The following is a 15,468-nucleotide window of genomic DNA, read 5'->3' on the forward strand; positions in this document are numbered from 1 at the left end:
TTAATAATATCTAATGAGGGCCCCGAATCGAAGAGGTATCCTGAAGACTGCGTCGAATAAGTACTTTCTAAGGATCACCGTTATGAGTGCGTAATTACGAATATATTCTTTGGAGTGTCAAGGTATAAAAAGCATAAACTACAGTGAGTCGAAGGTTATTTGTATGTTGGAACAGAAACCAGGCTGCCATTATAAAAATCGAAGGAAGCAACAGTTGAAACATGAGTGAGGCAAGGCTATAGTTTACCGCTTACGTTACTGAATCCGTACGATTAGCAAGAAGTGCGTGAAACGAAGGAGGATTTTGGAAATTGGTTGAAGTTTAGGGAGAAACATTAAAAATGTTTGGCAGTTATCGACGATACTGTAATTTTGTCATAGGTAGCAAAGGACAGTGAAGATCAGATGTATAGAATGGATATTGTCTTCTAAATACGTTATAAGGTGAATGTTAACAAATGCAGAGCTTCGGAATGTAGTTGAACCAAACCAAGTGATACTAAGGGAATTAGATTATGAAGTCAGATACTAAACGCAATATATGAGTTTTGCTATTTAGACTTTAAAATAACGGAGAATGACCGAAGACGAGATGATATAAAATGCAGACACGAAATAGCAAGGTAAATATTTCTAAAAGAGAGGAATTTGTTAACATCGAATGTAAATTTGAGTGCTGGGAAGACTTTTCTGAAAGTATTTCTCTGGAGTGCAGCCTTCTACGGAAATAATTCGTCAATGATAAACATTTCAGACAAGACGATAATGCAAGGGGCCATCAAATGAATATGAGGCAGATGGAAAAATATAAGTAAACGATTTATTATTTGCAATTTCTCATTATTAAATGCTGCAAGGAGCTAGCTGCATTTCCTGTGAAAAATCTTTTAACAGAAAAGATCACATGCAGTATTATATAGTAATAAGTTTTTAGATCAGAAGATGACAGTCTTAAGTGTTGATCCCGGTCTTAAGGAATAAACAGTACTGAATGTGACCTCGACTATTCAAATGGCTCTGAGCACTATGGGACTTAACATCTGTGGTCATCAGTCCCCTAGTACTTAGAACTACTTAAACGTAACTAACCTAAGGACATCACACACATCCAGGCCCGAGGCAGGATTCGAACCTTCGACCGTAGCAGCCGCGCGGTTCCGGAGCGCCTAGAACCGCTAGACCACCGTGGCCGGCCCTCGGCTATTAACAGCTTATCTAATGCTTATTACTTCGAAAGTAATAGCCATAACCGTTACAACATGTATCATATTGTGAGACATCACGAAGAATATCTCCATGGAAAAATGTTTTCGGTTGCCCATGGCACCTCAGGTGTGCACCGACGTGTTCGCCCAGTAGTTAGTAAGATGTTGCGACTACCCTGCAGACGTGTGGCAGGAAAGCCATTACACATTCTCCATACAGCCCCTGTATCTGCCGATGCGATTTCCATATTTTTGGGGCTCACATGAAAGACATTCGTGGCTGTATATCTTCTTCGGACGAAGAGATGGATGCCTGGGTACAACCATAGTTCTGTAAGCAACCGTTAACATTTTTCCATGAAGGTATGCATCATCTTGTCTCGCAATTTAATGAATGTGACAGCAGTCACTGCGATTAATTTTGAAATAATGAACAGATTACTTATGTTTTCCATCTGTCTCGTTTACATTTGAATTCTCCTTGTAGAAGCTCTGAAGTTTCACCCTAGATAGATAGATCGAATGCTAACGAGATGGTATTGGTTCAAGGAAAAAAGAAACTAGTAGTATGAAGTTAAAGGGTGACTCGGTAGATACTAAACATCCTGAGGCGTGAAGGAATACTGTTGAGTGGTACTTAAGATAGGTAAATAAATTAGTGAAATCAATGTGAAGTGAAGTAGAAATTAGAAAATAAATGAAAAACTAAGTTTAGTTTAGAAGAATTACACACTGGCAAAGAGCGGGCAGAGGAGAAGAGGCAATGACCGTGAAGTCAGCACGGTCAGAAGAAACCATCGCCCTCCCCACACAAGCGGAAGCTGTCGATTCAGCCCTCAGGGCATCGCCCGACCGACTCACGTGTTTCTCAAGTGTCACATGTGATCAAAGGCCCTCGCCTACATTCCAAGAGCCATTGACCGCCGTTAAGAAGATTCTTCGAGAAGCTTTTCAACGTAACAGAAGAGGCAATGACCGTGAAGTCGTTCATCTCGAGTGAACTTAAGTAAATAAATACGCGAGACACAGTGGGCCCGACTGAGTAGTTTTCAGTTCCAGTACGGTTCAGTCGGTGCTGAAGACCGTCATGCAGGAAGAGACTACATCGTACACAGAAACACCAAGTCCACAGCTGTAATGGAATAGTAAGCAGCAGCCTCGCCGCCAGAAGACCGAAGTTAGAAGGTATTTGAAGACTGATTTTTACGTACCCGGGTGACTCGGGAGGACGTGAAGGAGATGGCCTCACATCAGCAGTCACCTGTGAGCTTGTGATGAAGATCTGACAGCCGAAGACTGGCAAGCGGGAGTCCGTTGTTCGAGTCCGGGACAATGGCCTTCCCGCGCCGCGCCGCCCGCTGGCCGACACACAAGACGTGGGACCGCTTAGAGAAGAGAAACACTGGGACACCCCATCCAAGGTATCACCATCCGATTCACGGCTTAGTTCTCAATAATTAAATGGGCCACAGCGCGAGGCGCGTTTCCAGTCAACTGGGCGAAACAGCGACACGAGATACACATCGCCACGCGTAATCAGACGCCACCACCCACGCAGCAGAACAATCCAGTAAGGAAACAGTTGTACAAATCTTTCAATAAAAGTTATCGTATGTAAGAATGCTGTTTCATTCTACCTTATACCGGAGCCAAGGAAGAAGCCACCCTGCTCACATGTTATTAAGAGAGAAAAAGTGATTTATTTAGTGTTTTTCACCCTGAGAAAATGCTTTAGAATCAAATTCCCTTTGCAGTAATGCTCATGCTGACAACTGAATAGTATCAAAAGAGGTTACCCAGTTACAGTACTTAATTGGCCATTTTAGTTAAGTGTTTGGGGGAACAACTGCAGAAGGTTACCTAGGCTTGAATACAATGAGGAGGGTGTAAACATAGTAATTTGCAATAATGGCTAAGACTGATGTAACGAGGAAGAGTAACCTCCGGTTTTTTGAACATACACTCCTGGAAATTGAAATAAGAACACCGTGAATTCATTGTCCCAGGAAGGGGAAACTTTATTGACACCTTCCTGGGGTCAGATACATCACATGATCACACTGACAGAACCACAGGTACATAGACACAGGCAACAGAGCATGCACAATGTCGGCACTAGTACAGTGTATATCCACCTTTCGCAGCAATGCAGGCTGCTATTCTCCCATGGAGACGATCGTAGAGATGCTGGATGTAGTCCTGTGGAACGGCTTGCCATGCCATTTCCACGGTCGGTGGGATGGTCTCCGGCGCCGGGCGGCCACGTGTCCCGCAGCTTGGGGCATTGTTAGGTTTTTCGTGCATTATGCGAAGACTACCTGAAGAGCGATGCGGCAGTAGATTGTGGTAAGCAATATGCACCTTCTCAAGGATCGATCTTAATTTCAAGTCACGAGACGCAAGAGCTAGAGTAACCTCAAAATCGGTTAGTATCACTAACACAGAAAGATTAATAATAATACGAAATAACAACTTACAGGGATGAGCGAGTACTCATTCAAAAAGTTTCTTCATAGCCGATTGAGTGCCGTAGTCATATGTTAAGATTCATAAATGATTAATCCCGTAAAGAGCAATAAATAAAAGTTTGAGGTAAAATTGTTTATAAAAATCAATAGAAAATTCATGACGTAAAAGACCAGCACTGTATAATATTTTGGGTGGCATTACACGTATTATGAGCTAGTTAAGTTATACTATACATTTAAATTGCAATAGTTTTCATTCTTTGCAAATTAGAATTAACATTTACCGCCCATAAATAATTCATTATTATAGAGATGAAGATTTTGAGCAGCACAATGTGTAGATCGCTATAGATTACATCTAAAAACTGTGCTATATGCAGTTCTATGTTAAAACTTTACAGCACAGATGTAAACAAACAGATTTGCGCTAAATATCGAAATTTAGCAAAAACTAAAACTTGATTTACGTGCGATAGAATGATCCTAGAATTTAATGAGATATACTTTTTAGCGCGGTTCTGATGGTGTAGTTATGTATGTATCAAAATTTGTAACCTTACCCCTCAGGGGGGTTGACGTCGGAGCCTATATAAGCGAGCCGCTATCTTGGCCAGGGGTCCGTCGTTGGTCAGTCGTTTTGGAGGGTGGGTGGCAAGCAAGCCCCACTTTTGGGTGGCCCATGTGGTCGTTTGAGGAAGAATTTTTCGCGTCGATTTATTTCGACAAACAGTATTGTTTAATAGTGCAACTGTGCAACCATATATTTGGTGAACTGGAAGAGCTACGATTAATTGTGTGAGTGCTATTAACGAAGTATACATCGTCGTAAGTGAACATGTGCCGAACTGTGATTTCGTGGCAAAACTGTCAGAACAAAGAGTACAGTTTGACTTGGGTTTCTGTTCGAAGTGATTGAGCCATTTTTGCTTATAGCAGCCTACATTACTGCTATTGGGGGCTCGGAGTCAAATTATTATTAAAGTAAAACTATAAACCATCTCACCAGCGCTAATTTCATTGTGTGAAAGGAAATGGCAACGCCAATAAACAGTGGTTGGCCTGTGTCGTGAAAAACTGATTTTGCTGTAATAATCGCTTAATTTTTGTTTCTTAGCATAAACTGTACTCATGAATATTAATTCGTGAAACTATAACTAATGCGAGGTTGTGGAACAGTGTACTAAAGCACCAGGTGTGCAAATCATCCCCTGTGATTTACGTGAGAACCAAAATGTACATGTTCTGAGGCATCAAGGGATCACAAATTTAGCACTGGAGGGCAGCGTGGAGGGTAAAAATCGTAGAGGGAGACGAAGATATGAATACACTAAACAGATTAAGAAGGATGTAGGTTGCAGTAGGTACTGGGAGATGAAGAAGCTTGCACAGGATAGATTAGCATGGAGAGCTGCATCAAACCAGGCTGAGGACTGAAGACCACAACAACAACAAACTGTTTGTATGACGGTACGGCATCCACGCCGTCATTGAGAAGCCATAACGTCAGTGAACAGTACGGCTATTGAGAAGAGAGACCGTGCGCTGTTTGTGAAACGGTTTTATGTAAACAGCAACAGCGACAGTGCTCCATTAGGAGCGACTTGAAGAACGACCGGACATGAATAAATGGTTTATAGCCGGCCGAAGTGGCCGTTCGGTTGTAGGAGCTACAGTCTGGAGCCGAGCGACCGCTACAGTCGCAGGTTCGAATCCTGCCTCGGGCATGGATGTGTGTGGTGTCCTTAGGTTAGTTAGGTTTAATTAGTTCTAAGTTCTAGGCGACTGATGACCTCATAATTTAAGTCACATAGTGCTCAGAGCCATTTGAACCATTTTAAATGGTTAATAGGGGATGAGAATGAAATTGAAAAACACGGGTGAGCTTCTTGAGGCACATGGAAGAGAAAGACATCCTATCAGGGTGACAGCTATTGACAAGGTTGGTGTTTATGTAACTGATCATGCAGCATATGGCCCGTGTGATGCTGGTGCTGGTTGCATTGTCACGAGAATGGTCAATAGTACGGAAAGTTTTGTGGTCTCTTTGACACTGGTATCCACACAAGATCCAGACGGTGCAGCAATTGAAACCTCATGATCCGTTGCCTAGTTCTGAATTTGCTCCTTCCGTTTATGGGACGGATAGAAGTTGGTGATAAGTGGCCGGGCAATATTCTGTGCAGTGACGAGGGGCATTTTGTATTAGAGGTTGCAGAGAACCGCCGAGTTATGGTTACTGTTGAATCTCATGTTGTTCACACTCGCCATATGTCACTGTGTGGTGAGGGTTCACAGGCACTTTTCTTCGCAGTCCGTTCCGCTTTGAAAAGAATACACCCAGATGACCTGTCAGGTTTACCGTGAGTAATGTATTATCGATACGCCTCCTGCTTTGTAATAGCACAATTTGACGTAACCACTGTTTTCGTGCAGGACTGTGCGACACCTCATGACACCTCTGTTAAGCTCTGCTTAATCCGACCATCTACGAACTTGTTGCCTCCAGAGGTGCATGGCCTGCAACATCGCTTGGCCTGAATCCAGGTGACCAGGGACGCGTTTGGTCTCTACGTACAGTACACAGGAACATGTCGCTAAGATTCCACCGGAACTGCTTGCAAGAGACTGTTGATCACGTCGGCATAGGGATGCAGTATCACATAGACGTCTGTGGTGTTCACCGAGCAAATTGTGTAAGCGGCACTTAAAATAAAATCAACATTGTCCCTTTCTCACTTGTTTTCCGTTTTCTGCCCACGTTCCGTCCCGAATCGATTACATATGCAAACATTTCTATAGTCTCTCTTGCATTCACAGCGCCAGAAAAACACCTGACGGCCAAAATTGGAAATATTTTTCTTTTCTTAAGTATATCGGTTTCGCAGTAGAGCATAGAATATCTACCAAGTATCGCTGCCATACGGTAATTACAGCGCACTGGACGTCTATGATTGACTGCACTTTAATGATTACCACCCAGTACATAAATTACACAAAAGACAAGGTGAGTAGCAATCAGCCGCTGTTTTGCAGATGACGCTGTGTTATACAGGAAGGTATTGTAGTCGAGTGACTGTAGGACGGTACAAGGTTACACAGACAAAATGTCCAGTTGATCTGAAGACTGTGAGCTAGTTCTAAATTTAAAGAAACATAAGTTAATGTAGATGAGTAGGGAAAGCAATGCCATAACGTTTGTCTACAGAATTGGTAGTGTGTGTTTGACAGAGTCACATCTATTAAACATCTTGGCTTGCCATTGCAAGGTGATATGAAATGGAACGAACACATAAGATTAGTAGTATGGAAGACGCATGGTAGACTTCGGTTTGTTGGGAGAATTTGAGGAAAAATGAGGTTCATCTGTAGAGGAGACTGCGTATACAGCACTAGTGTGACCCAGTTTTGAGTACTGCTCGAGTGTGTTGGACATCCACCAGGCCGGATAGGACGTCGAAGCAGTTCGGAACTCGTCCGCTAGATTTTATACCGGTATGTTAGATGACCACGTGAGTATTACGGTCATGCTTCTGGAACTCAAATATGAATCCCTGGAAGGAAGATGATGATCTTTTCGCGAAACATTATTGTGAAAATTTAGAGAACCGTCATTTAAAGCTGACTACAGAACGATTCTGCCACTGTCAGCGTACTTTTCGTGTAGCGACCACGAAGATAACAGTAACTAGGTCCCGTACGGAGGCATGTAGACAGTTGTCTTTCCGTCGTTCTACTTGCCGGTGGTATAGGGAACTTATCCTCCGTCAAGCACCATAGGAAAGGAGTGACTTGTCATGGGGGTAAATTATTGATTATCTTGGGTGCTTGTCTTTGCCCTCGTGGCAAATTTCACAAACTGTTATTAAGGATTAAAAGGCACATGGCTTTTAAATGCCGATAGCAATTACCTAATATTGTGTGAATACAATGCTTCTATGCAAACGTTCAGTGTTTATGAATCATAGTAGATGACTGACTTAGACAGTGTATAAACCTTGTTTTCGTTTACCCATCAAGATATCGATACAACATTTTTGACCACGGAAATAATCCCTTTTTTTTTTACTTATTGGGGTACTGGATCACTTCCGGTCCATTGAAATTCAAACATGTGTTTAAACGACATTGATTAGCTTTTGAAAAGGGGAAAGATACATCCACACGGTACTTTACGTCCATTGCTGCTCGAGGATTGGAATGAACGCCTGAAATTTGAGTTCACTTCACGATTATCTTTTTAAAACATTAATTAGGTTTATATTTCTGGCAGCTACTTTCCAACAGATAGTAAAAGATGTTAAACGAAATACGTGCTTTTTTTTTAATAAAACAAGGTTCAATCACTATGTCAGGTGCTAAAAATACTTACGGACATAATTCACCACGCCATAACATGTACTCACCACTCTGGGCACTATGCCTTTATAAAAACACATTACGTTTGATTTCCTGCAGCAATTCGCAACGGGAATGCTTCTGATTGCTAGAAAATAGCATTTTTACAACTGTAAAATGTGTAAAGTTGTATACAAATGTAAGCACATGTCACTGTAAAAAAAAGTAACTGTGGTATCCTTCGCTGGATAAGGTTTCAGTATTATCTGGCATTATATGAAACATACATCGTCAACGTCCTTGTAACGATTAAAGGAAAGGTTAGGAATCATTAGGAAACATAACTCTATTTCTGTGGTGCAAGGTAACGCATGAATTTAGACAGTACGATTGTAATATTTACAAATAATGTAATATGTACAAGTGTATACAGAAGTGACTCCATAAAAAAGCAACATACAATAAAGGTACATTAAGTACAAGTTACTTACAGGACGCATCTGTTTCTCAGTTTTATCATATGTGACTGTGAAGTTAACGAAAAATATATAGCATCGTTCTGACAGATAAGGAAGTTGGTAATTTACCAAAATAACGAGAAACTTCAAGTGAATAGCAAGTCCATGACTGAACTAAGACAATACCGCATTACTATTTCTGCAAGAAAATTTTATTACAAATGACGTCTTTAGGTGCGAGTTCAATACAGTAATTGATGTAAAGTCTCACAGATGAAAACTTTCTCTCGTGATAATGTGATTAATTATGGACTATCCTCGTGTAGAACGTATCAGTTGTTTTTGTAGATTTCGTACGATCTTCACAAAAGTGTTGTCTACACTTTCAGAGACACAACTCAAGCTGTTGTTGCGTAGTTGTTTATCTAAAACCACGGACTGCAGTAAGAGAGTACACTGACTGTGTCGTCTACAAAAAAGCCAATAGTACAGTCGGTTGTAGCTGCACAATAAAGGCCGGAGAGGGGAGGGGAGGAATGTATCGGGAGTGGGGAGGATCGAGACTCGATTGCGTTCCGCGGAGGATGCCGTCCGTCGTGCAGCAGAACGCGCACACGCACACCTGTGACTTCAAACAGTCAACCCGAGCTCTGCTCGGTAAACATTACGCAGTGTTTACAGCCGCTGGGCGCCGCCGGGAGACCGCGACGCGCATGCGCGGGTGCTACCTGCGGGCGGCAGCACTTGTCGCTCGCGACGCGGCGGCAGGGGCGGGTAGAGGCGCGCCGCAGAGGACCACCCATAGGAAGGCGGCGGCGGCGGCGAGCAGTGTCTCTGCGAGGCCCAGGGCGCGCAGCCTGGAGGCGGCGCCGCTGGAGCCTGGGGCTGCAACAGGGCGGGGCAGACGCTGCTGTCAGTCGTGCTGAGCTGATAGCCACCAAACTGAAAAACTCACCACGTTTTCTCGCAAAATGTCAGCATTTATGTAATTACACTACTGGTCATTACAACTGCTACACCACGAACATGATGTTCTACAGACGCGAAATTTAACCGACAGGAAGAAGATGCTATGATATGCAAGTGATTAACTTCTCATAGAATTCACACAAGGGTGGCGCCTGTGCCGACACCTACAACGTGCTGACATGAGGAAAGTTTCCAACCGATTTCTCATACACAGACAACAGATAACCGGCGTTGCCTGGTTAAACGTTGTTGTGATACCTCGTGTAAGCAGGAGAAATGCGTACCATAACGTTTCCGACTCTGATAAAGGTCGGATTGTAGCCTATCGCGATTGCGCTTTATCGTATCCCGACATTGCTGCTCGCGCTGGTCGAGATCCAATGACTGTTAGCAAAATATGGAATCGGTGGGTTCAGGAGGGTAATACGGAATGCCGTGCTGGATCCCAACGGCCTCCTATCACTAGCAGTCGGCATCTTACCCGCATGGCTGTACCGGATCGAGCAGCCACGTCTCGATCCCTGAGTCAATAGATGGGGACGTTTGCAACAACCATGTGCACGAACAGTTCGCCGACGTTTACAGCAGCATGGACTATCAGCTCGGAGACCATAGCTGCGGTTTCCCTTGACGCTGCATCACCGACAGGAGCGCCTGCGAAGGTGCACTCAACGACGAACCTGACTGCAGGAATGGCAAAGCGTAATTTTTTTCGGATGAATCCAGGCTCTGTTTACAGCATCATGATGGTCTCAGCCGTGTTTGGCGTCATCGCAGTGAACGCACATTGGAAGAGTGTATTCGTCATCGCCAATACTGACATATCACCCGGCGTGATGGTATGGGGTGCCATTGGTTACACGTCTCGGCCACCTCTTGTTCGTATTGAGGGCACTTTGAACAGTGGATGTTACATTTCAGATGTGTTACGAACCGTGGCTCTACCCTTCATTCGATCCCTGCGAAACCATACATTTCAGCAAGATCATACACTACCTCATGTTCCAGGTCCTGTACTGGCGTTTCTGGATACAGATAATGTTCGACTACTGCCCTGGCCTTCACTTTCTCCATATCTCTCACCAATTGAAAACATCTGGTGAATGGTGGCCGAGCAACTGCTTCGTCACAATACGTCAGTCACTATTCTTGGTGAACTGTGGTATGGTATGAAGCTCCATGGGCAGCTGTACCTGTGCGCGCCATCCAAGCTTTGTTTGACTCAACGCCCAGGCGTACGAAGGCCGTCATTATGGCCAGAGGTGGTTTTTCTGGGTACTGATTTCTCAGGATCTATGCACCCAAACTGCGTGAAAATGTAATCACATGTCAGTTCTAGTATAATACATTTGTACAATGAATACCCATTTATCAATTGCATTTCTTCTTGGTGTAGCAATTTTAATCGACACTATTGTAATAGGACATGTAAAACTACGCTCATTAGATAATTTTAAGAAATCACAAAGATTTACTTCGCAATTCATCAACTGAAGACATATGTGGTGGGGTGGGGAAATTATAAGTAGTGTTCCACAAGGTTTAATGTTCAGACCACTACAGTTTCTCCTACTGAATAGAATGGCAAGTATTACGTAGGAGTTTTTCTAAACGTTTGTAAATCTGCAGAGGTAGTAATCTCGAAAGAAAGAATAGTGAAGTTACTACGCAGCGAACTGTGGATATCTCACTATCACAACACTTCGTTACAGAAGCCGAGGTTTGATGGAATTAAAAGTGCAGCATATTACTTAGCAGTATGGTTCGGTGCTTAACAAAATGAATGAAGAAAGTTCTACTTCAAAATAAGTCATGTGTACGCAGGGGATATTTTTTCTGGCTGAAAAGAATCATTAGTGCTGTTTCACTACGTTCAGTATTGGATCTTCTGTTGTTTCTCAGGCGTGACTGAAATGGAGCAAAAAAAAAATAGACCTTGAGATTAGCCGATGACTACATCATTCTCTCAGAGGCAGCAAAGGACTTGAAAGAAGAGCTGTATGGAATGGACAGTGTCTTCAAAAGTGATCAAGATCCGAGCACATACAGAAGTAAAACATAGGTAATGGAATGCAGATGAATTAATTCAAGTCAAGCTGAAGGAATTGGACTGGAAAATGAGACACTAAAATAAGTATGTAACTTTAGCTATTTGGGCACCAACGAAGCTGATTACGAGTAGAAACTATTTAAAATCAGACCGATAATACTCAGAAAACAATTTCTGAAAAACAAGATTTTGCTAAAATCTCGTATGGATTCAAATGTAGGGAAGTCTTCGCAAGGTTCTGCTACAGATGAATGTTGAAGATTAGATTAGTATATCAAATAACTATTGAGGAAATACTGAATCGAAATAGGGAGCAAAAGAATATGAGGACCAATTTGGGTAAAAGAAGGGTTTTGTTGACAGAACACACCTCGAGGCATCAAGGAATAATCAAACTGGCAGTAGTGGGAAGTGTGGGAATTAAAAATTGTAATGGTAGATCTATGCATGAATACAGAAAGGAGCTTCCATTGGATATACGTTGTAGTAGTTCAGCTAAGATGAAGAGACTTGCGCAGGGTAGACTTGCGTAGAGAGTTGCATTGATTCAGACATCGTACTGAAGACCATAACAGCAACATTACGCCAGCAAGAACACCTGCCAGTGACAACAAATTAATCCATCTTGCGTATCTACGATAAGTTCGAAACATTTGAAAATCTGCAGACATAATAATCTTGAGATATGGGGAGGATAAAAATCCTAGTCAACCAGCTTCGCAAATTACACGAGTGTCTTACAGAAAATTGAGATGTAGACAACCTGTGGTGCAACTAAGGCCGTGTCCTACGTAAGCGTCAGAAGCGACCGACAGCGAGCGGCGCCTGGATACGCGACACTCCAGCAACAACCAGCAGCATCGGGCGAAAAGCTCGGGCTTAACATCTACCGCTACAGAATGGCTACTTAGAGCTGGTCAGCTCTTTCTATAAAGTGGCGCCCCTAAACTATAGAATACTGTAGCTGGAGAGTAAGGCTACAAAATAAGCTTTACTTAGGAAAATAAAACGAAAAGGAATGTTGTACATGAAGTATACAAACGGAGGAAACTTCAAGGAGAATTTCGTAATTTGTATCATTAGTGCGAAGATCACCAGACAAATTCTTCGAATACAGGTGAATGAGCAGATAAGTATTCCGCTATCTCGTCAATAAATTAAAGACGAACGTTTATTTTTCATGATCAAGAACTTTTAACAGCCGATGAACGCTTAAAAATGACTACCAGGGCGGTAGCTCATCGTGTTCGGCCAGAGGGCTGCTTGCCCTCAATAAAGGCAGAGTAAAGGAACCGACGATAAACTCGAATGGACGTCTTGCGACGTTCGCCCAGACCAAAGACAGCGAACAATACCAAACAAAATGAAATAGACAGAAAAGGATCTGGTTTCGAAACCAGCTACATTTTAACTGACTCAGCTTCAATTCTGTATACAACGTTTTATCTGCACTTTATACATTACATCGCTAAGCACATTTTAAGGCCTTGACAAAGTACTTGATCTCTAACTGTATACACACCTATCCCAATTGCAATGAACAACCATAAAAAGTTACCAATATTTGATGTTGCGAACGTAATTCATGAGCTGTCAGTATTAAGGCCAAGCGATTCAGTTAATCTAAATAGTCTATAAAAGTAAAGCATACATAATTTTTAAAGGAAAATTTGTTATTAACGATCCAAACGAATTCAAAAGTAATAGCAGTGTACATGAATTTCTGGGTATAGTAAGTGGGTAATTTCCCAACCCCCACAAAATATATATATATATTGAGTGTCATGTAATATTTTGTGTAATCTAATATCCTGTATAGACACCTTTTGTTAACCTGACACGATCCACATCATTACGAAGTGTAGTATTCATGATCTATGGAACATGTACTAATCTAATCTAATCTAAACGTTCTGTGAAATGGAAACGTTTGATGCACCCCATTTTCTGGTCATGATTTCGAGCATCATTCAAAGGCACGTAGAACGTTTCTCTGATCTGTTAATTTCTTTTACACACATTTTTTATTTCCAAGTTTCATTCAAGAAGCATGATGTTAGTGACTCCTCGTTTGCCTTCACAACGTCTCCTGTTCTCGAAAATCCTAACTTCGGTACTTGTTTCGAAGGAAGCCTTTTTGACATTTGAATACCACCAAAATGTATCTTTTTATGTGCAAAACAGCTATGCCTGGAACAGATGACCTTTTTGACTTCCCATTCACATAGTTTACCTACAGCTTTTCGTGAAAAATTTCAATTTTTGGCTCTGAGCACTGTGGGACTTAACTACTAAGGTCATCAGTCCCATAGAACTTAGAACTACATCAACCTAACTAACCTAAGGACATCACACACATCCATGCCCGAATCAGGATTTGAACCTGCGACCGTAGCGGTCACGCGGTTCCGGACTGTAGTGCCTACAACCGCTTGGCCACCACGGCCGGCTATTTCAATTTTTCCTCACCTCATTAATGACGTTTTCCTTAATTACTCTCATTACTTTCAAGCAGTTAAATATTTTCATGCAAAACTAGACCTCACGGTGGTTACTTTGATACCAGTTTACGTGTTCTTCTCTGTTTGTTTGGCTATAAAAATTTGGACAAAACCTCATTGTGTAATGTATAGGGAGTCTTATTTTCGCGCTGCTAGCGCGTTTACAATAACATATCGAGTATTAATCATACGATAAAATAGTCCTTTCTGCGTGCTGTCATTTCCAAAAAGCGTCGATTCGATATGCTGAACCGTTTATGAGATATGACGATTTTTGCTACCACTTGATTCCCGAAGTGCAAAAAAGGATTCAGACGCGTCGCCAGTGACCCGTCCGCGGATATAACAACCAATATATCAAGAATGAAAAGAGTTATCATTCCGGTCTCAACTTTAAATGAAATTTATATATATATATATATTGGCATTATTTCATCCTCAATAATGTATGGGCTTAAATGAACTATACGGAATGTCTACGAAATGTGATTTTACCTCTGCAAATCCTTCAAGATTTCATGCAACCATGTACTCAGTTTCATGCAGCACAGTAACTATGAAGAACGGAAATAGATTCAGACCTTTATCGAGCAAGTATATCAAGCTGTACGATGCGGAAGAATCAACTTTTTTTCACCAACTCCTGTTGCTGAGGTGTTCAGTCCATAGACTGATATGATGCAGCTGTCCATGCTACTCTATTCTGTGCAAGCCTCTTTGTCTCAGAATAACTACTACAACCTACATCCTTCTGAATTAGCTTAGTGTATTCGCCTCTTGGTTTCTCTCTACGATTTTTAACGTCCACGTCTCCCTCCAGTATCAAATTAGTGGTCCCTTGACGCCTCAGAATTTGTCCTACCAGCCGATCCCTTCTAATAAACTTGTGCCACAAATTCCTCTCTCCCCAATTCTGTTCAGTATCTCCTTATTAGTTACGTAACCACCCCAACTAATTTTCAGCATTCTTCTGTAGCACCATATTTCGGAAGCTTCTATTCTCTTCCTGTCTAAACTATTTATCGTTCATGTTTCACTTCCATACGTAGCTTCATAAAAATACTATCAGGAAAGATTTCCTGACACTTAAATCTATATGTTGACTAATTTCTCTTCTTCTGAATAGCTTTCCTTGCCAGACTCTGTCTACATTTTATATCATCTCTACTTTATATCTCCTGTACTTCGATCATCATCAGTTATTTTGCTTCTCAAATAGCAGTACTCAGTTACTACTTTAAGTGTCTCAATTCCTAATCTAATTCCCTCATCATCACCCGGTTTAGTTCGGCTACATACCGTTATTCTCGCTTTGCTTTTGTTGGTGTTCATCTTATTCCCTCCTATCAACACACTGTCCATTCCGTTCAGCTGCTCTTCCAGGTCGTTTGCTGTCTCTGACAAAATTACAATGTCATCGGCGAACCTCAAAATTTATATTTCGTCTCCACGGATTTTAATTCCTGCTCCAATTTTTTCTTT

General features: G+C 41.9%; 1 protein-coding gene across 1 annotated transcript in view; it reads right to left on the reverse strand.

The window, feature by feature from the left end:
• Positions 1–8,398: 8,398 nt before the first annotated feature.
• LOC126278305 (uncharacterized) overlaps positions 8,399–15,468 on the reverse strand; it is a 659,154-nt gene continuing 652,084 nt past the window's right edge. Inside the window, exon 6 of the mRNA XM_049978320.1 lies at positions 8,399–9,351. Within this exon, the coding sequence (XP_049834277.1) occupies positions 9,191–9,351 (161 nt within the window). The 3' untranslated portion in view covers positions 8,399–9,190. The remainder of the gene's footprint in view (positions 9,352–15,468) is intronic.

This window comes from Schistocerca gregaria, chromosome 6 (assembly GCF_023897955.1).
Source record: "Schistocerca gregaria isolate iqSchGreg1 chromosome 6, iqSchGreg1.2, whole genome shotgun sequence".
NCBI lineage: Eukaryota > Metazoa > Arthropoda > Insecta > Orthoptera > Acrididae > Schistocerca > Schistocerca gregaria.